General features: G+C 46.1%; 7 protein-coding genes across 7 annotated transcripts; 1 reads left to right on the forward strand and 6 right to left on the reverse strand.

Annotated features, from left to right (window-relative positions):
• The first annotated feature begins 167 nt into the window (after positions 1-167).
• On the forward strand, positions 168-3156 carry LHS1 (Hsp70 family chaperone). Its single transcript, XM_019127935.1, has one exon. It carries the CDS (start codon positions 206-208, stop codon positions 2984-2986), a length of 2781 nt encoding a protein of 926 aa, XP_018986937.1. The 5' UTR covers positions 168-205; the 3' UTR covers positions 2987-3156.
• A 314-nt stretch (positions 3157-3470) lies between these two features.
• BABINDRAFT_58133 (uncharacterized protein) lies at positions 3471-4054 on the reverse strand. The gene is made up of 3 exons (XM_019132297.1): positions 3984-4054; positions 3875-3934; positions 3471-3815 (listed from the first exon to the last, which is right to left on the reverse strand). Exons 1-3 carry the CDS (start codon positions 4009-4011, stop codon positions 3655-3657), a joined length of 249 nt encoding a protein of 82 aa, XP_018986938.1. The 5' UTR covers positions 4012-4054; the 3' UTR covers positions 3471-3654.
• A 424-nt stretch (positions 4055-4478) lies between these two features.
• BABINDRAFT_174242 (WW domain-containing protein) lies at positions 4479-5466 on the reverse strand (the record flags this gene model as incomplete). The annotated part of the gene is made up of 4 exons (XM_019130958.1): positions 4479-4571; positions 4663-4804; positions 4827-5371; positions 5426-5466. The coding sequence occupies 4 exons, from the start codon at positions 5464-5466 to the stop codon at positions 4538-4540; spliced, it is 762 nt and encodes a 253-aa protein (XP_018986939.1). The 3' UTR covers positions 4479-4537.
• Positions 5467-7809: 2343 nt separating this feature from the next.
• On the reverse strand, positions 7810-9909 carry BABINDRAFT_159881 (uncharacterized protein). Its single transcript, XM_019127936.1, has one exon. It carries the CDS (start codon positions 9555-9557, stop codon positions 7908-7910), a length of 1650 nt encoding a protein of 549 aa, XP_018986940.1. The 5' UTR covers positions 9558-9909; the 3' UTR covers positions 7810-7907.
• A 1796-nt stretch (positions 9910-11705) lies between these two features.
• BABINDRAFT_159882 (nucleobase cation symporter-1 family protein) lies at positions 11706-13751 on the reverse strand. Its single transcript, XM_019127937.1, has one exon. The coding sequence runs from the start codon at positions 13585-13587 to the stop codon at positions 11809-11811; it is 1779 nt and encodes a 592-aa protein (XP_018986941.1). The 5' UTR covers positions 13588-13751; the 3' UTR covers positions 11706-11808.
• Positions 13752-14623: 872 nt separating this feature from the next.
• Positions 14624-16517, reverse strand: BABINDRAFT_159883 (nucleobase cation symporter-1 family protein). The gene has a single exon (XM_019127938.1). The coding sequence runs from the start codon at positions 16451-16453 to the stop codon at positions 14687-14689; it is 1767 nt and encodes a 588-aa protein (XP_018986942.1). The 5' UTR covers positions 16454-16517; the 3' UTR covers positions 14624-14686.
• Positions 16518-17858: 1341 nt separating this feature from the next.
• BABINDRAFT_159884 (KH domain-containing protein) lies at positions 17859-20319 on the reverse strand. Its single transcript, XM_019127939.1, has one exon. It carries the CDS (start codon positions 20280-20282, stop codon positions 17967-17969), a length of 2316 nt encoding a protein of 771 aa, XP_018986943.1. The 5' UTR covers positions 20283-20319; the 3' UTR covers positions 17859-17966.
• Positions 20320-20649: the final 330 nt, after the last annotated feature.

The raw sequence follows: 20649 nt of genomic DNA on the forward strand, positions 1-20649 counted from the left end.
TCATTAGCCGCCGTATCACACCATCAGCGTAAACAGTACACGTGATGCCACTGCCAGCGCACGTCCCGGAGCGTCAGACACCTCTGAATTCTGCTGGCGTGTACACGCCCAGAATATCGATGCAGGCAACGGCTACGTATCATCTATAATCGCTGCCTTCTCAATTACTTATTTCCTCTTCTCTTTCCCAGCATAGCACCTCAACATGCAATTCACTACATTGGTACAGATTTTCATGGCACTCAGCCCTGCGCTTGCGGCATTGGTCGGGGTGGACTTTGGTCAGGAATTTACCAAGTCGGCGCTTGTGGCTCCTGGGATTAACTTCGAGATCCTCTTGTCGGCTGACTCTAAGCGCAAAGAAGTGTCTGGTCTCGCGTTAAAGACCATCGGTAAAGACGAAATTGAGCGTTTGTACGGCTCGGACGCTGTGACGATTTGCACGCGATTCCCTAACGCGTGCGCCTTGCACTTGAAGTCGATCATGGGCCGTTCCTTGGACGATGCCAGCGCCGTGGCATACGCCCAGACGCACTTCGGCACGATCTTGAAAGAATCCAAGAACAACAGAAACACAATTGCGTTGAACATCAACAAGCAGGACTACCTTGCAGAAGAATTGCTCGCGATGTCGCTCGCTGACATCAAGGCGCGCGCGTTGAAGGAGATCGCGGCCGCGCATATCGGTGCGCAGACTGCGGACGACTTTGCAATCACGGTACCAGGGTTTTTCACGCAATCACAGCGCGCGGCACTCTTGGATGCTGCGCTGGTTGCAGGGCTCCGCGTTGCGGGGCTTGTTGACGACGGGGTCGCCATCGCGGTCCACTACGCCAGTAGCCGTGTATTCACTGAGGAAAAGGAATACCACATAATCTATGACATGGGCGCCGGCTCCACCAAGGCTACATTGGTCTCGTTTGTCCAGAACGGCACCGCGACAACGGTCGAGGTTGAAGGCTACGGCTTTGACGCGACGCTTGGCGGGCATCTCTTCACTGAATCGGTCTACGAGGTCTTGAAAGCAAAGTTCCTCGCCACGAACCACAAAATTAAGACAAAGACGTTCTTGGCGGATGCGCGTGCGCAGGCGCGCTTATGGCAGGCTGCCGACAAGGCCAAGTCCATCTTGAGCGCCAACACCGAGGCCAAGGTTGCGGTCGAGTCACTCTATGACGACCTCGACTTCAAGTCGGTCATCACGCGCGCGGAGTTTGAAGAGTACAATGCTGCGGGGATGAGGCGCATTACCAGCCCTCTTCTCCACGCCTTACAAGGCTCAACAGTCACCTTGAAGGATGTCAAGTCTGTCATTTTGGCCGGTGGGTCTACGCGCGTGCCGTTTGTGCAGGCGCACCTTGCGATGTTGGCGGGCGAGGATTTGCTTGCGCGCAATGTCAACGCGGATGAGGCTGCGGTCATGGGCGCGACCCTTCGTGGAGTCCAGCTCTCGGGGATGTATCGCTCCAAGAACATTGTCGTGATCGAGCCGTCGTTGGACGAGTATGATTTGAAGTATACCGCCGACGGCAAGGCCACGGAAGTTGCCGTCTTCCCGCGCGGCTCCACGGTCGGCAACACCACGACTGTGGAGCTTGTTGGCATCGCGGACAAGCCCTTTACGCTCGACATGTACGAGAACGGACACTTGTTGGCGCTGCATGAGTTCAAAGACATCAAGAAGGACATCAAGGCGGTGGTGGATGGCTGCGCAAGCGCAGCTGATGTCACTGTATTTGCCACATTGTCGCTCGACCCGAGCCGGATCTACGATTTGGTCAAGGTCGAGGCCCGCTGTACGAAAATGGCGGAGACTGAAACAGAAACCACCGAAACTACTGATACCAAGACGAAACCTAAAGTTAGGGGTAAGGCCACCAGAACGTTACTCGGGGTAACAAAGTACCCAAATGTCCGCCCAATGGGTACCGCCTCCAAGTTTACCTCCTCTGACAAGCTCCGCGAGCTCGTGCGCAAAGATAGACAGCGTGTGGAGCTTGCCATTGTGCGCAATGACCTTGAATCTCTCCTCTACAGCTTGAGGAGCCTCTTCGACGAGGATGACATTGTAAACAACTTCGCTCCAGGGCGTCTTGAGATTATTGCATCCAAAGTTGCTGGAGAGTTGGAATGGTTGGAATATGACAGTGACGGCGCCAAATTGGCCGAGTTCAAGACCAAGTTAGCCGAGTATCAGGCGTTGAAGTCGGAGATGCTGTTGTTTGCGCAGATCAAGGATGCTTCGTTGGCGAAGGCCGATTTTGTCGAGTTGCTCAGCGAGGGCAAAAACAAGACGTGGAACTTGCAGGACTATGTGATGGACCTTCTCGACGAATCGTTGGAGTGGGAAGGCAAGTTTACCAAGTTGGGGCTTGACTTTTCCAAGGAGTCAGCTAAGGTTAATGTCGAGTTTCCGTTCAAGAACAACGAGATGGACGACGCCATGAAGCACTATCTCGCGGAGTTTTCCCGGATAAACGGCTTGATGGATGGATCTGCTGTGGGGGTAGACGAGACTGCGTTTGACGATATGACGGATGGTGAAAAGTTCTTGTTGAAGCTCTCGTTGGAGAAGATGCTTGATAAGATTGACGGAATTTCGGCGTCGTTGACCGCCGTGTCGAGCAAGCGGAACAAGCTGCTTCAGGCGAGACTTGCCAGAGCAATCAAGAAGCAGAAGCGGGAGGAAGCAGCGGCGTTGGAAGCTGAGACTGAAGCTGAAGCCGTAGTTGAGGCTGAACACGCTGATTCTGGTGACAAGGTCGAAGGTACAGCCGAAACCAAGGCAGATACCAAGACTGAAAAAGGTAAGACGGAAAAGGGCAAGGTAGGGAAAGACAAAATCAGAAAGGGTACTTCCGGGAAGGGTAAAGCCGTCGATGCCGAAGCCGAGAAGACCAAGAAGTTGCTTGATGATTTCTTAGCGCAGATGGAGGCTGACAACGCTGAGAAAGCCAGACAGGCTACCGAGCATGATGAGTTGTAGTTTAGAGTAGAACCTGTATATTTAATCAATCAGAGAAGGAGTAATCAGGGGTATCAACGGATATTATTAGGCATAATTGTTTTGTGCTTTTTATATGGAACCCAAGAACAAAATGCTGCTATCAAGGCAGCGATATTTTGGAAGGTTAATTACCGATATATATGTCTAAAGCAGCAGATGCGATCTCTGTAGTCATCGGAAGGTTTTTGCTTTCTTTAATACTTATACAACTTGCCCTGATTCAGGTCGATGCCCATCGTCAACGGAGTCTTTGCGGTACTATTCGATACATCGTGATTAGCAATACATTTCATATCATTAGCCATCCACGTAAACAAAATTGATTAAATTAACATCTATTGTTTATCCTCGAACTAGTCAGCTTGGCTACCCCTTACGGCCCACGTTGTCTCCCAAGCAACGGGGTGAACCGGCAATCTTAGATTTGATTTTGCGGGGGTTATAGCCAAATAATCACACAGACCACAAGTTATATATTGGTTAAATCATTCAAAATATATCACCTTCGTTACTACAACTCAGTTCTTATCAATTTCAATACCTATTTTCGATACAAACTTAGCTGCTAGAAGTACACACCTGCTTCTCTACAGGCCTTTCTCAATAGGTCGCAAATTCGCCCTGAGAACATGGTTAACCAGCGACCTTTAGCCTAACACCAATTCGTAAATAATCACTATGGTGTTGATTCCGATTAACGGCAATCTCAACAACGTTCTGGTGGCGCCAATTAGGTCGACAAGCCTGGTCTTGACGCTGCCCTCCCCCGGGTTACTGAAAGCAGCTTGGTCTGACGTGGACCATCCAACTATAATGTTAGTTATCATGTTGTGGTACTTTTCCTATTGGACAGACCGCAATACGTACTTCTGCTGAGGAATCTGTCCTCACTAAGAACCGCAATGCCGTTAACAAGTAAGAGAGTGACTGTGGGAGTTAGTATTCCGTAAGGGTTACCCATAAAGCTCATACGTACCATATAGAAATTTTCCAATACCAAACATTGTGAATGTGAATGAATTAAGATGATGGAAAGGTATGTCTTTGTGTGGTTTGAAGGCCATTGAAGTCTGATGTGTTAGCGTTAAGCTGGAGAGAGAAAGCTTGCGTGCAGGCCGTTTCTGCCTCCGGCAACAACTTGGTTGGAGGCGCGTGTAATAGTTTTAGGGTGTTGCGCATTTTCAGTTTGGTGTATATTGAGGAGTAAAAGGCCGATTAACTCTGAAAAAATCGAAGTCTAGTATTATACAGGTATTCCGTCTCCATTGTACGCATTAAGGTGCATATCATAGAAAGATGTGTCAGTACTATCGATATAGATTCCAGCGCTGTTTAACAAAGAGGGCAACATACAACTGGAGGTTACGCCTCAAATCTACTGACGGTTACATCCGTTTATTTGCACTCAAGAGTACGTATCGGGGCCACTTTTAGTACGTGCATTGTCTTATTGAGGATTCACAAGATGTTTAACTCAACACCCTTTTGTAACGTTTACTGAAAACCTAGGGAGGTAATTAGAGGAACCGATTAGTGGTTGAATACGGTAAAACCAAAGGCCAACCTAATAGAAAAGTATACAAGATAAATGAAAAATTATAAAGCATGTAATCCTATGGCACTGATCCACAAACGACGAAGCTCCTTTAGAGTACCATTTAATGGTGACGGCCATGATGGCGGTCATGACGGCGGCTGTGACGGCGGTCGTGGCGGCCATGGTGATCACTGTAGTCGCTGCCAAAATCGCCACAACCGCCCTGATAATTGTGATGGCAACCATGACAGCAGCCATGGCTATAGCCACGATGACAGTTACCGCCGAGAATGGAACCACCGTGAGACATAGGACCACCACCCATGCCACCAAACGGATTACCACTTGGTCTGCAGTAAGATCCACCGTAGCCGTTGTGCCTGCGGGAGGACCTGGTGAGAAGAGAGCCTACGAGAGCAGTTCCTATCGCACCCACACTGGCACCACCAGCAAACGAGCCCATGTTGGACCTGGACGAGGAACTGCTATTCTGCGCGGCTTGAGTCGCTTGGAAATTAGAATACTGTGATCGCTGCTGTTGGTAATCACTGCTGTAGCTTGGCGGTTGTTGGTTATTGCTATAGTTTTGCTGTTGGTAGCTAGCATTGTTGTTGGGATATTGTTGTTGATTGCTAGAGAGTTTTTGTTGGCTGTCATGGGTCTGTTGGTTGTTACGACTCTGGCCATCTTGGTTATACTGGGTCTGGCCACTATATTGCTTCACATACCCAGGGGAAGGAGAGGTTGGCTTTTCCCAGCTGGATTCACCGGTGTAGATATCCACATAGTAGAACGTCTGGTATTCTTCGTCAAACTTCGCACCCCAGCTGATAAGTGGTTAGTATTGTTGCCAATAGCGGAAACTATAAACCGGTACGTACCCGTGGGGCAATTCAGGGTCCTGTAGAATGGATGAGTACATTGTTCAAAATCTGGATAGTTAATCTAGAGAGGAAATGAGGTTTAACGACTGAGTGGCAATATAGGAAGAGGGTAAAGATATAAACCTTTCGCCCCGCCAGAAGTACAGGGCTCAAGTTTTGATATAATATCTGAATCCTGGTCTCGTTTGAATGCCCCGAGCTTGTGCTGCATGTACAGCCCCCAGAGCAAGAGACGATGAAACTGCGAACATTGTCCGGTACAGATCCTTAGAAGACGCTCGCTTCGTAGGCTTAGTGCTCGCAAGTACCCCTTCCCTGTGTGGCGGAGCTTCAGGAAGCCTAGTTCCTTACCTTGAAATTTACACAATAGATGGCATTCTCTGACGGTTAATACACCTAGTATAACATTGCAACTTGGTAGCTCTCTTTTTTCGTTGAGCTGGTAGCCAAAAACTCACAAATTTCTTCCAAAAATTTAACATATAAACTAACCTCGTGCAGCTAGTGGGAATTATCAAATTGTTCCATGCATACGAAATTGGACTGCGTCAAACCCTCAGATAGCTAGCAAACACAGGATAATACTGCCACACAATAACGTAACCGATAATGCAATGGATGCTTACCGGTTATTGTCGAATTGAACTACAAATGTTAAATCTAGCTGGTCTAGGGGCACTAGAGGAACCTGTAATTATTGAAAATTATATATAAATTAAAGGGGCTAAAGGCTGACAGCGCTTTATCGGTAGTGAGAAGCGATTTCGATATTTTGGAGATTCACCACTCTCACCAATCATTCCCCCCATCGTTGTTATCATCGCCATAATCGTTGTTATTATCACCATAATCGTTGTTATCATCGCCATAATCGTTGTTGTTATCGCCATAATTGTTGTTATCGTTCCTATCGTTCCTATCGTCATTGTTATCACCGCCATAATCATTGTTCTCGCCTCCATCGTTGTTATTACCACCATAATCATTGCTATCGCCTCCGTCATTGTTGTCGCCCCCATAATCATTGTTATTGCCTCCGTCGTTGTTATCATCCCTTCCAGAATCATTGTTGTTGTCATGGTCGCTATTACGGTTGCCGCGTCCAAATCCGTCTTCATGGTCGCCATCGTGTCGTTCGTCGTCGCGCCTATCACCGAATCCACCATGATTCCCGCCACCGAAGTCACCTCCAAACATACCTCCCGTGCCGAATCCGTCATTGGGAGGGCGGTTGTAAGAACTGCTGAACCCACCGTACCCAGGATAATAGCTATTGCTAGAAGATGAGTTATGGGAGGCACCATGGGATCCAAGGAGAGAGCCCAAAATCCCACCAATCCCGGCACCACCTGCAGCACTTGCAAGGGTACCAATGTTGAATTTTGAGGATGAAGACGCCTGTGTTGTAGATTGGTTCAGCAGCGATTGTGGTCTTTGCTGGGGCTGCTGATATTGTTGCTGGGGCTGTTGGTATTGTTGAGGCTGTTGTTGGTATTGCTGCTGTTGGTGTTGCTGAGTGTTCGGAGGAGGACCCGGAGGTCTGTCATTATTCTTTCTGCGGAAACCAGGCGAGGCAGTGTTTGGCTTTTCCCAGGTGCTTTCACCGGTATAAATATCGATATAATAGTATGTTTTGTACTCCTCGTCGTATTTCTTCCCCCATCTTTCAACAAAACTAGTTAGCAAACATCGGCGTCAAAAGGAATGTATACGTACCCTTGGGGAGAGTCGGGATCCTGTCTGATTGGTGCTGACATCTAAGCTCGGGTATTAGTTTACCTTCGGGGTACTCTGCGGAGTTGAGAGTATAAATATAATGGATATTTTAGGCAAAGTATGCTTGGTTCGATGTTTCTGTGAAAGCGGGTAAGCCCCAGGGATGGACCAGGGCGTCTGTGCTTGCAAGTCACGGCTTATCTCTGCGTTTCTGGAACCTCAGGGGTGTGGGCCTCAGCCCGCCTCAAACTCAAATGTGGTTGACACGCTAGTGAAATATTGTTTGCCCCAGACTGATATCCAGTTCTTGGAGCAGCAATCTTGGATTAATTTAAGTTATAAGTTAGCTCAGTAATGTGACTCCATGACCAATACTGAGTATAGCGATGCAACAACGTGACTCTGCAACAACGTGGCTCTGCAACTTATTTCTAGACCTCGTGACTCCGCTCATCTAGCTAACTCCCTCTATTTATATACTTTCATTCTGCGGATGTAGGGTGCGTAAAACTCTCCCTTCGTTCTCTTTTTCCTTCGATAGTTTGACAGACGCAACAAGCTAGCACAACGAATGCACTAAAGTGTAATCGCCAAAGTGATGCGGGATCATTCTGGGCCCTGGACCACCACTTCTATTAAACCCAAAACAAGCTCTATCGATTGGATATACAATGTAGATATTGAAGCTATGAAAGTGATACAATTATAAAATACGCGTGATAAAGGAACCAAAAGCGAAAAAAAGGATCCTGGGTACAGGCCGTTAAAGAGAAGTATGGGTTTTTTCTCTGATTTCGACCTCAACATCAGCCTTGGAGGTGAGAGACCCTTGTCCCATTTCTTCCTCCAGGGATCCAACGTCACCCAATAAGCTGATGTCAAAGCCAGTACTCTCCAAGTAGGTCAAGAAACTGGAATCTTCCTCCTGGATAGCTTCGGTGTCAACTCTTGGCAAGAGGAACAACACCATCAACCCGGAGAAGATACACAATGAAGAAGCAACCCAGAACGGAGCTTGGTTACCAGCAGTAGTATCCGCACCACCGGCGTTCTTGATGATAACTGGGAAAACCCATGTACCGACAAAGGCACCAATCTTACCAATGGCAGCAGCAATACCGTAGTACTGCCCACGGATGGCAGTAGCGCTAGTCTTGGATGCCAATAACCCAATGTTATCACCTGGTCCGAACTCACCCAACGTCATGAAAATGCCGTACACGACAACGAAAGGACCGGTGTGTTGACGCAATGTTTCGTACTTGGCCGCCATGATGAAACCAACCAAAGCCTGGAGAATAACACCCACGGAAAGGGTAAGACGTGGGCCAAAGTAGTCAGCCGAAATCGCACCCAAAAAGGCACCCGGAATGTAAAACAAGTTTAACACAATGTTCCAGCCAAAGGTCTTGTAGAGGTCCCCATCTGGGATAACCTGCGCGATAATGTAGGAAGAGTAGATGCCGAAGGCGTACGCCGAGAAATCGTAGATGAACCAGACAAGAGAAACAATCGTCAATCTAAACCAGTAAAACTTGATAACACTCCAGTACGGAACGCGAGTTCTCTTGAAGTTTAACTTGGTGAATTGCTCACCCTCCTTGAACTTCAAACGCAAGAAGAACAAGGAGAGCGGCGGAATAGCACCAAGGCCCAAAGTGATTCTCCAGACCGGAGTCAAATGATCCTTCCCACAGATTACGAGTAAAATGTATGGAACCACCGCCGAGACAACGAACCCGAAATCAATCATAAAGTTGGTGAACCAGCAGAACCATCTGTTTCTCTTACTCGGTGGCATTAAAGCAGAAGCTTCGGCACAGGCGACAGACCCGGCCGGGTATTCGCCACCAATACCGACCCCAAGGAAGAATCTGTAGACAGTTAATGCGGTAAACAACCCATTTGCATCGCTAGCGTTCTTACCCCACGAGCCAGCGCACAAAATGGCAAAGATAATCAAGATAACGGTCGATACCATCATCCCGAGCTTACGAGAGTGGTAATCAGAAATGTATCCGAAAACCAACTGTCCCAAAACGGTACCGGCAAAAGCAATAGAGGAGACATTGGAAATCACGTTCGAAGTCGCGTACTGCTTAGGGTACAAAAGACGCAAGCACGTAGAGGCAGTACCAATAGAGTTATTCACGTACCCGTCGGAGAACAAACCAGCACCAGCGGTGAAGATTGGCCATTTAGACGGTTTGCTCGAAACACGGAGCTTTTCGTTCTTCATGTCAACGGTCGCACTTCCACCGGAAAAAACTTCGTCATTAGCATTGAAGTAGTGGTGGGAAGACACGTCATCAACGACGGTGTTCTGCATCTTTCTCCTGTTTAAGATGGTCATCTCCGCTCTCGCCCGGGGAACCCAAGACGTGAAGGAGGTTGGTAAATCACGGGTAGCCATGACTAGTTGTTATGCCGGGAAAGATGCTTGTGGGCTGAAAAATACGTCACTAGATACGCGTTTATATTGGTTTCTTCCTGGGCAGATTAACGAAAAGAAAACCAGGGTTTGAAAGCGATGGCTTGTGGTGGCAGGTTTAGATCGTTAAGCTGAGCAATACAGGAGGAATGGAGGGTGAATAAAATACTCGCTGGGAGGTGCGTATTTATAGTAAAAGAAAGCAGCGGTAGGGTGGGAGAAAAGAGAATGAGAATCCCAAGTCCGGGTGGCCTGAGACGTTGGGAGGGTTTAAACTTGGATTCCCACGACGACAATCGTGCGCATGGAAAATAAATTGCCTGGATTCATCTGGGTAGAATCACATCACTACATGCATGGTCATTCTCGTTTTAGCACGGGGAGATAGTCAATTATTTAAATTTTCTGCCGTAGGTTTGACGCACAACGTGCATAAGTATTCCTCAGTAATATTAATACGTCGTCATTACCTGCACCGAAAGAAGTTTCCCAGTACCTCACGCACACGGACAGAAACCCAAAAGAGCTTAGACTGGAAACCAGACGGCGCTACCGCAATAAATCAAGTCACCGTCACGGTATTCAGGACCTCCGGTACCGAGTAGTGATAAAATTTGGATTGGCCCCCGAGGCATTCATCCTAAATGTCGTACGTGGTTTGGTAGCTTTAGTTTGGGTTGTATAATTATTCACCCGTCAGCGAAATTCAGTTCCGACTACCCTTCAGCTAGATTCGGGTCGCGGGGTATACATCAGGTTTTTCGTATGCACGTGGAGAGGGCTCCTGGGCGGAAATTTACGTAGCCCCTCCGCAGATCAAACTCTACGTGAATACATAAAGCTGTGTATCTGCCCAGTGCGTTGCCAAGCCCATGCGATATGAAACTTTCCACGTACGGCGATGTGTAGCCACGTTTCGATGTGTCGTTTATTTCTGTACTCGGATAGTCATCTAAGTTTGGTGGATTGACGCTGTCAATTAATAAGCTATTTCTCGCGCACGTTTATAGAGACACGGGGTTACTCCTTATGCGCCCATGATTTTGGGCACGTGCGGTTTTTATCTGCAGGACGAGATCTACCCCTCAACAATTCGAGGGTTCTCGGTGGTCCTCGGAGCCAAGCTACTCATCCATCCGAACCTCCAGAACATGCGGTACCGGTAACCGCCGGTTAATACGCTTGTATTGTTTCGGTTTGGGCATATTTACTATAACTGGGCCAGATTCAGTGTTGCTTTATGAAACTGGGTAGCATTCAAAAAACGACAGGTTCGAGATTTCCATCCGATAGCTGAGGATGTGTATCGCAAATCCCATGTGAGTCAAGCCACCCTGAAGCATTTTCTCCCGTAGTCACTCCAGGATTCCCTTACGTTCCGGAAGTATTCATGTTTAAAACTGCTGTATATGTCCCCACCCCCGGAGAATTTCTGGAAATAAGCCCCGTATTCCTGGTCGGTACAGTATTGGATATACTTTTTATACAGGGTGCCGCTGTAAGCGTTTTGGTGAGAGTAGATATAAATGTCTCGTGCTATTAAAGCAGTGACTATTTAGGTATACGAGTAACGTGTATATCATTCAAGGCAATGTAACCTACGTGCAATTATGTGCACGTGGTATAGTAATTATCGATAATAAAGAGATCTAACGTCTTTAACGCATGGTGCGGACCAGGAGTATAATTTACGCTAAACGCGCTAAAAGCGGAAAATTCGTGCGTTTCGTAAAAGCAAATTTGTATTCCTTGTAAAGGAAGCTTGGGTAATTTAGACTGTGATGCTTGTGAGATCAATAGGAGATGCCTGATAACACCTACGGTATGAGTGCTGAAGGCTGTTTTACCCCTATCGATCGAATTATCATTGGGATACTTGAAGATGTGAGAGATGCCCAATCTCAGTTTACTAGTCAAAATATTTCCATAGCCCAAATTGTTTCCACGGAAAATGTTGTATATTTTAATATAAATATTTTTAATAAACAATTCACGTAAACTTTACAGCTAATCAATTATGTATTTAAAAAAAGCTATATGGTATATGGATAATTTTATTATAATTATATTATACACACAAGCGGTTGAAGCAACTAAATTCAATCTCTAAAATTTAAATTCAGTTTTAGTGCTGGATGTAATGGTACTTACACGTCACAACCCTAAGGAATATATAAATTAACCAATTTCTATGCATCAACAATTATCAACAGTTAATACCCGTTAGGACTTTTTAAAAAGTATATGTACGGGACAACCCAAGTCCGGGCCTGTTGGCTTCCGCAGCTTTGATGCGGGATCTAAACCGCACTTGCATTCTTTCATTAAAGTCTTCCACATCGGCGTATTCTTCGAGCCATGCCTTTTTGAAGGGTGCACTTTGAATCTCTTGTGGAATACCCTTCATCGGAACCCAGAGAGATAACCCGGAGTAGACCACATAAGAGACGATGAATCCCACAAAGAAGTTCACATTATAAACATAGGTGGCTCCAATAGGGACAGGGGTGCCGACATTGCCAACAAACCCAACAATATTGGGCAAAATCCCAGAAATATACCCAGCATAGGCTCTCCAGTTACAGCCGATCCGGTTAAAGGTGTACGCGGCATCACTATCACCGGAATACAACTCTTCAAGGACGATATAGCCTCTCCTAATAAAGTAGTAATCGGCAGCAACCACGCCGGCAATCGCAGACAAGAAAATTGCATAGGCTGACAAGTAAGTAGTGAACTTGTTGGATGACTCCATCAAGTTCCATGGACAGATGCAGATGGAAATGGCCGCACAAACATACCCACCTCTTCTAATGGTAATGAAACGGGGCATAAGAGCTGTCATATCGGTACCAGCAGAAAGGGAATTGGCGGAAATGTTTGTCCCGAGCTGGGCTAACCCGAAGGCGACAGAAATGAAAAACACGCCAGCACGGTTCCCTGAGCTATAATTGTCCAAGAAGCGTGCTAGCACGTCTAACGGAGACCAATACGTTTCACCGTACATAGAGGCAGACGCGGAGGAAACGAGGATGCCGATTAAAGAGGTAAGAGAGAAACACACCGGAACAGCGACAAGTTGGGAATAAATTGGAGCGATCTTAGTATCTGCAAAACGAGAAAAATCTGGGGAGTTCACGATCAACGTGGCAAAGTTGGCAAGCGAGTTCATAGTGGAGCTGACAAAAGCCCAACCAAACGCGGAACCAGTCAACGTGGCTTTGGCGTGGATAACTGGTCCAATACCGTCGGCCTTGAGGACGGTCCATAGTAAGAACCCAACACCAGCCACGGGGACAATATACGCCTTAACCGTAAATAGGTGTCTTATTTGGTGTGGGGGAAACCAAATAAATGGCAACGAAATCAACCAAGTCAAGAAATAACCCAAGAACTGGAAGGAGGTGGTTCCCGATGATGGGATTAAATTTGGAATTCTTGTATCTAAATCAGTACCAAAGATGGACATCAACGTAATCTGCATGCACTGGCCGAAAATCCAGTTCTGAACGGCGTACCACACACACGCCATGACAACTCTGTTAATAACAGGCCAAACAGAACCGTAAATTCCGAAGGATGATCTGCAGGCAACGGGAAAGGATATGTGATAACATGAACCAACACGCGACGAAATAGTAATAAAACACCCGGCGATAAAATAACCCAACCAGACAGAAATCCAAACCTGCCACCACGCTAGTCCCAGGACCACACCGGTGGAAGCAATCTGCCAGGTGTTGACATTGAAGGACTCAGCAATCCAGAAGAAAATAAAGTTATACCACGACCACACTCGACGCTCGGCCTCGACTGGCTTCAAATCTTTATTGAAGAGGAACATTTCGGCCATGGTCTTATCCCCAAGGGGTTCCACTTCGAGAACTGACATGATCTTTCGCCATCTCGTTTGGGGTATTCTGGTATCTTGGATATCGTTCGAAGACTGTGAGGAGGTGGTAATGGTGCTTTCAAGTCTCTTTAAATCATTAGATTCCCCTTTTTCCACCATGTTGAATTGATGATCTATGGTCTGTGGCGTGATACGCGTAGCCAGACTAAAAAACCTGCTTGTTGTTTCAGATATCCAAAGAGAGACCTTCAAGAAGGTTAGTATAAGTAACGGTCATTATGCATTTTGTTATAAGTCCCAAAAGCTTGATGAAAAATTTTTCACTAATCAGTCTTATCACGTCTGTATGCATACCATCCGCCTATGCAAGTGTGAAGAGATAAGGTGAAAAATAAATTACGGGACTATAAATCACGTGACCTACATCCATTATTTGATAGACGTCTCTACCCGTTGAACAGAGCCGCTTTGCGAGCCACTCACAGAATATTGAGGTAAAATGTTGAACCGGCCACAAAATACATTATGCAACAAGGTTTTATTCTCTTGAAATTCACAGCACGATACCAAGGCTACAGGTTAGCGCTAAAATATCCTCATCAAAATTTGGCTCTTATCCTGAATCCACGCGTATGGCATGCTGTGCTGGACTATGGGTTTCAACGGCCTTGGCATACACAGGAGGGCAAACAGCGACGGTGAAAAATTTGTGCAAATAAAGGATGGAGATATGTTGCCGGAGATATTAAAAAAAAAAAATCTGTGACTTAGTATCGAAGCAAAACAAATATGCTTGAAATGAGAAATATTTTTATACCACTGGATATTTATTGTAACGGCTAAACATCAGTATAGGGCAGTCAAGCTAGGCGTATGACAATCAGCTTTGACATGCATGCATGGAGGGTGCTACTTACCGAAGGAGAAAAAAATGCACAAGGTGCATGACTTGGCGACCCAAGCCAGCTATGCAGCCCGAGATACTACAAATTATCATCATAAGAGTAGAAATTATCCCATCCCAGAGCTATAGTTGGATATCGAATTACCTGTTGTAAGTGAGGATTTACTGATACTCCGTGCAGCCGTTGTATGTATGGCGTAAAAATTGACATATGCCTATGTTAGTGTTGATCAACGAGCTCGAGGATTTACGCTTGATTGACTCAAGAGTCGACGATTATTACTAGTTTACCATAATATTTCTGGATTAAAGCCCGTACAAATACCAGGTTGCGGTGGTACATTCTTGCCACACTTACCTTTGCACACTCAGTGAGTATTCGCCCTTCTCCACAATCTTGATGTGTCTTCTCAAATTCATGTTGTCTTCAAAGTCTTCAACATCCGCCCATTCTTCGTACCAGCCCCTCCTAAATGGATCATTTTGAACCTCCTGGGGAATACCTCTAATCGGCTTCCAGATACACAAGAGCGAGTAGACAACGCCGGCAACAATGAACCCGGCAAAGAAATTCAAGTTGTAAAGATAGGTGGCGCCAACAGGAACCACGTGGGTACCGGTGGCCCCCACAAAACCCACAATGTTGGGTAAAATCCCACAAATGTAAGCGAGATATGCCTTCCAATTGCATCCGAAGCGGTTAAAGGTATAGGTCGAGTCGCTGTCGCCGGAGTATAAATCTTCAATAATAAGCTTCCCTCTTTTGACAAAGTAATAGTCTGCAGCAATCACACCTGCAATGGAAGACAAAAACACAGAGTAAGCAGATAAATAAGTGGTGAACTTATTCGACGACTTCATCAAGTTCCAAGGGCAAATGCAAATCGAGATGGCCGCACAAACATACCCACCTCTTCTGATGGACATGAACCGAGGGAAAATTGCAGTCATATCAGTACCGGCGGAAAGGGAATTGGCGGAAATATTTGTCCCAAGTTGGGCTAACCCGAAGGCGGCCGCAATGAAGAATACACCGGCACGATTCCCAGAGGTAAAATCGTCCAAAAAACGCCCCAAGACATCCAAAGGAGACCAGTAAGTTTGGTCAAACATTAAAGTCGAGGAAGAAGAGACAAGGATACCAATCAAAGAGGTAATGGAGAAACAAACGGGGATTGCGATGAGCTGCGACCAAATAGCCGCCTTGGGCGTATCGGCAAAACGGGCGAAATCTGGAGCATTAACAATCAAAGCGGCAAAATTTGCAACGGAATTCATAGTGGAGCTGACAAAAGCCCAACCAAACTCAGATCCGGTTAAGGTGCTCTTCTGATGGATAACAGGGCCGATTCCCTTCGCCTTGACAATCGTCCAAATCAAGAAACCAATACCCGCGACTGGTACGATATACGACTTAACGGTGAATAAGTGTCTGATCTGGTGAGGTGGGAACCAAATAGCGGGTAAAGAAAGCAACCAGGTTAGAAAGTAACACATAAACTGGAAAGTTGTGGTGCCTGAAGAAGGAATCAGATTGTGAATTCTGGTTTCCAAGTCAGTGCCAAAGATGGCCATCAACATGACTTGCATACACTGGCCGAAGATCCAGTTTTGAACCGCATACCAAATACAGGCCATTACGACTCTGTTTATCACCGGCCACAAAGAGCCATACACCCCAAAGGATGATCTGCAGGCCACGGGGAAGGAAATGTGGTAATAGGCACCAACCCGAGCAGAGATAACCACAAACGACCCAGCGATGAAATATCCCAACCAAACAGAAATCCAGACCTGCCACCATGATAAGCCCTGAACAACGCCGGTGGCCGCAATCTGCCAGGTGTTGACGTTAAAGGAATCGGCAATCCAGAAAAAGAGGTAGTTAAACCAGGACCACAATCGACGTGCGGATTCAACCGGCTTTAAATCACTGTTGTACAAGAACATCTCAGATGTAGTCATATTTCCCTTCGGGTGAACCTCCAAAAAAGTGAGGAGTCTTTGCCATTTCGATTGTGGAGGGTTGTATTCCAGGATGTCCCCAATCGAATGGGTTGACGATGTAGCGACGACTTTTTCGCCTTGCTTTATATCGGCGGAAAACCCTTTTTCGTTCATTCTAGAAATTTTAAGGTGTTTTCCTTGAGCAGTAGATTACCAGGTATAAAGCCTTGAGTGAACCATTTTCTAAAGAAGTGAAGGCTTGGGAAGGACCTAAACTTATATGGTTCTCCAATCAGCGATAACGTACCACAGGATATCTCAGGCTCAGGCTCATGTTACAGCATGCACTTTAGTCTATCTATGAGGGTACGTATTCACGGGGTACGTGTCAGAGATTAGATGGGGTCGAGATTCTCAGGAGTATGAGCAGAGATTAACCTTAATTGGCCCGGGCATAACCTATTCGTTGCAAATAATATTCACAATTGTTTAGCAACATCCTTGCATGCACTATTTTTTTTTTCATATACTTCGGTGTTCCCCGCTTATCTTGTCATCTTTCCCCAGAGCTGAATCTCTGATAGATAAGATGCCACGCTAAAGCTACCCAGCGATAAGAACTACAGGCTATCTGCCGGTTTAGACCAACGATCGCGCTTTCGTAAATCTTGTGGGGCACAGGAGGCTTGGGCAAATCCTACTCTCTCTGCACCACCATCCGAACATAACCTTTGAAACTCCTTTCAGGTTTGAGGACGCTGAAGTATCAGAACTAAGCCGTCGGGGACGCAACACCCACATATATTTTAAGTCTGGTTACATCTTGAACTGTAATCGCGAAACTGCATATTTACCTCGTTTCAACCGCGCATTGCAGAGACCTTATCCGAGCTCATGCGGGGGCCTCGGGCCGAAAAAAAAACGCCGTAGTCATTGCTATTACAGACAGCTACCATTTAACGATAATGACACGTGATCATGCAATACCCTAGTAGGCGACAGAGGCTTGTCTTGGCACTTAGAATAAATACCGGCAATTCACAACTCTGTAGGAAACTTTGTGAGATATTCTATAGCTATGATTAAACGGCAATAGAACTTCTAAACGTCCGATGAACTTTCCAATAAATAGGCCAAATTTCAACGTTCAAACCCCATTGGCCGAGAGTCGTACATTACTACTACGCCGGCTCAGACTTGTAACAGCGCTTGACTTTGGAATATAGACCATTATTTCGGTCTTCCCAGCTTGAATTACAAATCAGACAACTAAAGGATGCAGAAATATTAGCATGCATATTAATGGTGAACTGATGGCCGTCTATTCGGAACGATGACACCTACTGCAATAAAAGTTTGTAAACGTGAATATTCCAGCGACCGGATAACTTACAGCTTACGCGTCCGATTTGGTTGGGCAACAGATCAACGCCTTCCAAAGCCCAAATCAATACACAAATAATGACCTCTAGAACATCCTTTCATCCCAGTGTTCAGACACACAGCCACAGCTACTGTCAGGGGGAATAAATACGTCCAGTTTTAGAATTTATCTGAGTTACTCCCATTACATCTTATTTGGGTAACATCGAAGTATCTATGAGATTCCCAGGTCCTGGGTACTTTTCTGTATTCACTAAATGACCGATAGCTACTCTCATACCAGTGAACTGCCATAAAACATTAACTAGTTGTAGTAATGACGTAAAAGGGACATTGCCTTCTGTACTCTTTCGCTATTCTCCCCTAGCACAATCAACTTTCGACAAGCGAGTTGACTCCTGGACATGGCCCTATCTAGGACAACAACAGTATTTGTGGCATTTTCAATTTCATCCAACCTTGAGAACTTGGTTTCCTGTATTTCCAGGTACACTTTCTCCGATATCAAAAGGGATTGCATGTTCTCCCGAAATTTTTCCAACTTGGCTGAAATAAGGGAAAGGGCCTGGGCCGCGTTACTATTTGCATGGACCATCAAATAATTAACGGTTGTAGTATGTCTGTTGCTATCATATCTCTTTGGGTTCGCCAACCGACCGTCATATAAATGAGAAATACGAGTGTTTGATACCCTAGAAATATCATCCAATAAGGAAGCTCTGTGAGATATCGGCCCCCGTTTCTTGATGAAAGCATTAACTAGAAGCACAGAAATCCGGAGCGGGATAACTTCCTTCCGAAGTTTTTCGAGACGATCTGATATCGCGTTGAAAGCAGTTTGGGCGTCGTCTTTTCTCATACCCATTATCAAGAGATTGGTACACACCTGGGACTCGGCTTTTGTACAAGGCTCGGAGTTTGGCTCGGAGTCGTGTTTTAGGATGATTGCTCCGGTGTCTTTTTTAACTTTTTCGAAAAATACACCACCCTTACCAACCAACAAGCCCATGTAATTGTTAGGTACTTGGATTACGGTGGCCGTTTCTTTCAAGTGTGACACTTGCGATAAAAGGGATGCGTACGCTTCATTAACTTTGGCTTTATTATCACCTGTAACCATGATACCACTAGTGGTCTTCGAGCTAACTGGGCCCTCAGCCGTAGAATAATCCACTTCAATGGTGGTATTTGTATGAGCTTTGATACACTCGATATTTCTACCCTTCGGACCAATGAGAAAAGGAATGAGAAAGGTGGGAACCTTGAGGAGTCGAGAGTTTGCGCCCAACAAGCTTAGCCTCCGGCCAATGAGATCAAGGGCTCGATCAATTTGCGAATCAGACATACCATATACACGCAAAACCCTATCGGTATTATGCTCCTGGGAAGCCAGAACGGCAGTATCAATAATAGTACCGGTCTCAGCTCTAATATCCAGCAAAGCCATCCCATTCGAACCAAAAAAAGATGCCCGGTATTCACTGGGAATTGTTATTTCCTTAAACGCCTTTCCAGTGGTATCATGGAAAGAAACTACTCGTTCGATTCTGGCCTTCAAATCTCTAGCTACCCGTTCGACAGTGTATTTTTCAGGCCCATATAAGTTCACGAGCCGGGTCTCGTTGGCAGGCAGTTCGCTACTATGCACACTTTCCAATAAAACCAAAGTTCCACGGGGTGATTTAATCCGTGTGCTTTCAGTGCTTCCTCCCGCCTCGCCAAAAACATTCTTTGCGTAGGCCGATGGTAGGGATAACTCAACTCTGCTCATCATACAAGCTGATAGGGTATCTCCAAGCCGATTAAGAGCATTTTGAATGGCACTAGACGAGGTGCTATACACCAAGATGATCCTTACCGGTGTTCCTTTCAGATTATGACAAGCTTTGAAGACACAGGTGGTGGTTGTTAGTTTACCTAGCTGTTCTAGGCCAGCGACGTTGAATTGTAAGTCGAGAAATTCAAGTAAGGGAACCAGATCGGGAATGATGAAGGATTTAACATTCTGTTTTAGAAGCTGCACTCGCTGTTGAATGAGTCCTGTAGTTGCATTTATCGCTGCGATGGTGTCACCATATACTGTGACCTTTGTTCCTCCTCTGGGCAGCGGTTCTAATGTGTGGATGATACCGTTAGTTCTTGCTTCCTTGCTGCCAAATACCATCCCGAGGAAATCTTTACCATTGCCGTACTTTCGACTAATGGCCTGAAAAATCCCATCGTCAAGGACCAACGACTGCTGGAGAAAACTCAACCGCACAAGGCTCTGGTCTAGTAGTTTAGAGGCCCGTGCCACAACTTCATCAGATGACCCTTCTATCGTAACCACACCGTCATTGGACACGAAAATTCGGGCTCCCGTCGTATTCTGGACTTTTAATAGTCCAACGCCGTTGATACCACGAAGTACCGGGACAAAGGACGACCGGATAGTGGTGGTTTGAATCTTGGGTTTGGGCCTATCGGGGGTACCAGGTGTGAGAAGGTTTTGTAGAATGACATCAGGTGTCGCTTCTGTCACTGGATCACTAAGCGAAATCCTTGTGACCCCACGGTGGACAACTATAGGTAGGGCACCCCGTAGCGATCGCAAGGTGAAGTGAGAGAATGCACAAAGCATCGGGTCTGGTGTGAGTATGAGTGGGAACTAACCGAACAGGGGAAACGTAAGGAAGGGTGATTATCGGGTTACTTATGCAAGAGATAGAGAGCCGCGTAAAGAAAATACTCGCAGCTGCAGGTTACTCGTGCAGCAAACTTACCTCGGGGGAGTGCGAGGGAGATGGCTTTAAAGAAAAAAAAGCGAGTGAGAACAAGGATAGGTTTATTCGGGGTTATACAATGGCGATACCAATCTATCATAATCTACACACCCGCTAAGGATAACCCCTGTCAGCCAGGACATTATCGTGTTGCAAATTGTACGATAGTGTCGTGAATACTTCGCCGTCAGGGTGTAAAGGTTACCAGTTAGTATTATTCTACAG

Source organism: Babjeviella inositovora (assembly GCF_001661335.1).
Source record: "Babjeviella inositovora NRRL Y-12698 unplaced genomic scaffold BABINscaffold_2, whole genome shotgun sequence".
NCBI classification, from domain to species: Eukaryota; Fungi; Ascomycota; class Pichiomycetes; order Serinales; genus Babjeviella; species Babjeviella inositovora.

Excerpts from the sequence above, each read along its gene's own strand:
- LHS1 (XM_019127935.1), top strand. The coding sequence starts at position 206 with ATGCAATTCACTACATTGGTACAGATTTTCATGGCACTCAGCCCTGCG.
- BABINDRAFT_58133 (XM_019132297.1), bottom strand. The coding sequence starts at position 4,011 with ATGTTTGGTATTGGAAAATTTCTATATG. Across the intron at positions 3,935-3,983 it reads TATTGGAAAATTTCTATATG|TCACTCTCTTACTTGTTAAC; the intron begins GTACGTATGAGC and ends TAACTCCCACAG. Across the intron at positions 3,816-3,874 it reads GGACAGATTCCTCAGCAGAA|TTGGATGGTCCACGTCAGAC; the intron begins GTACGTATTGCG and ends CTAACATTATAG.
- BABINDRAFT_159881 (XM_019127936.1), bottom strand. The coding sequence starts at position 9,557 with ATGGCTACCCGTGATTTACCAACCTCCTTCACGTCTTGGGTTCCCCGG.
- BABINDRAFT_159882 (XM_019127937.1), bottom strand. The coding sequence starts at position 13,587 with ATGGTGGAAAAAGGGGAATCTAATGATTTAAAGAGACTTGAAAGCACC.
- BABINDRAFT_159883 (XM_019127938.1), bottom strand. The coding sequence starts at position 16,453 with ATGAACGAAAAAGGGTTTTCCGCCGATATAAAGCAAGGCGAAAAAGTC.
- BABINDRAFT_159884 (XM_019127939.1), bottom strand. The coding sequence starts at position 20,282 with ATGCTTTGTGCATTCTCTCACTTCACCTTGCGATCGCTACGGGGTGCC.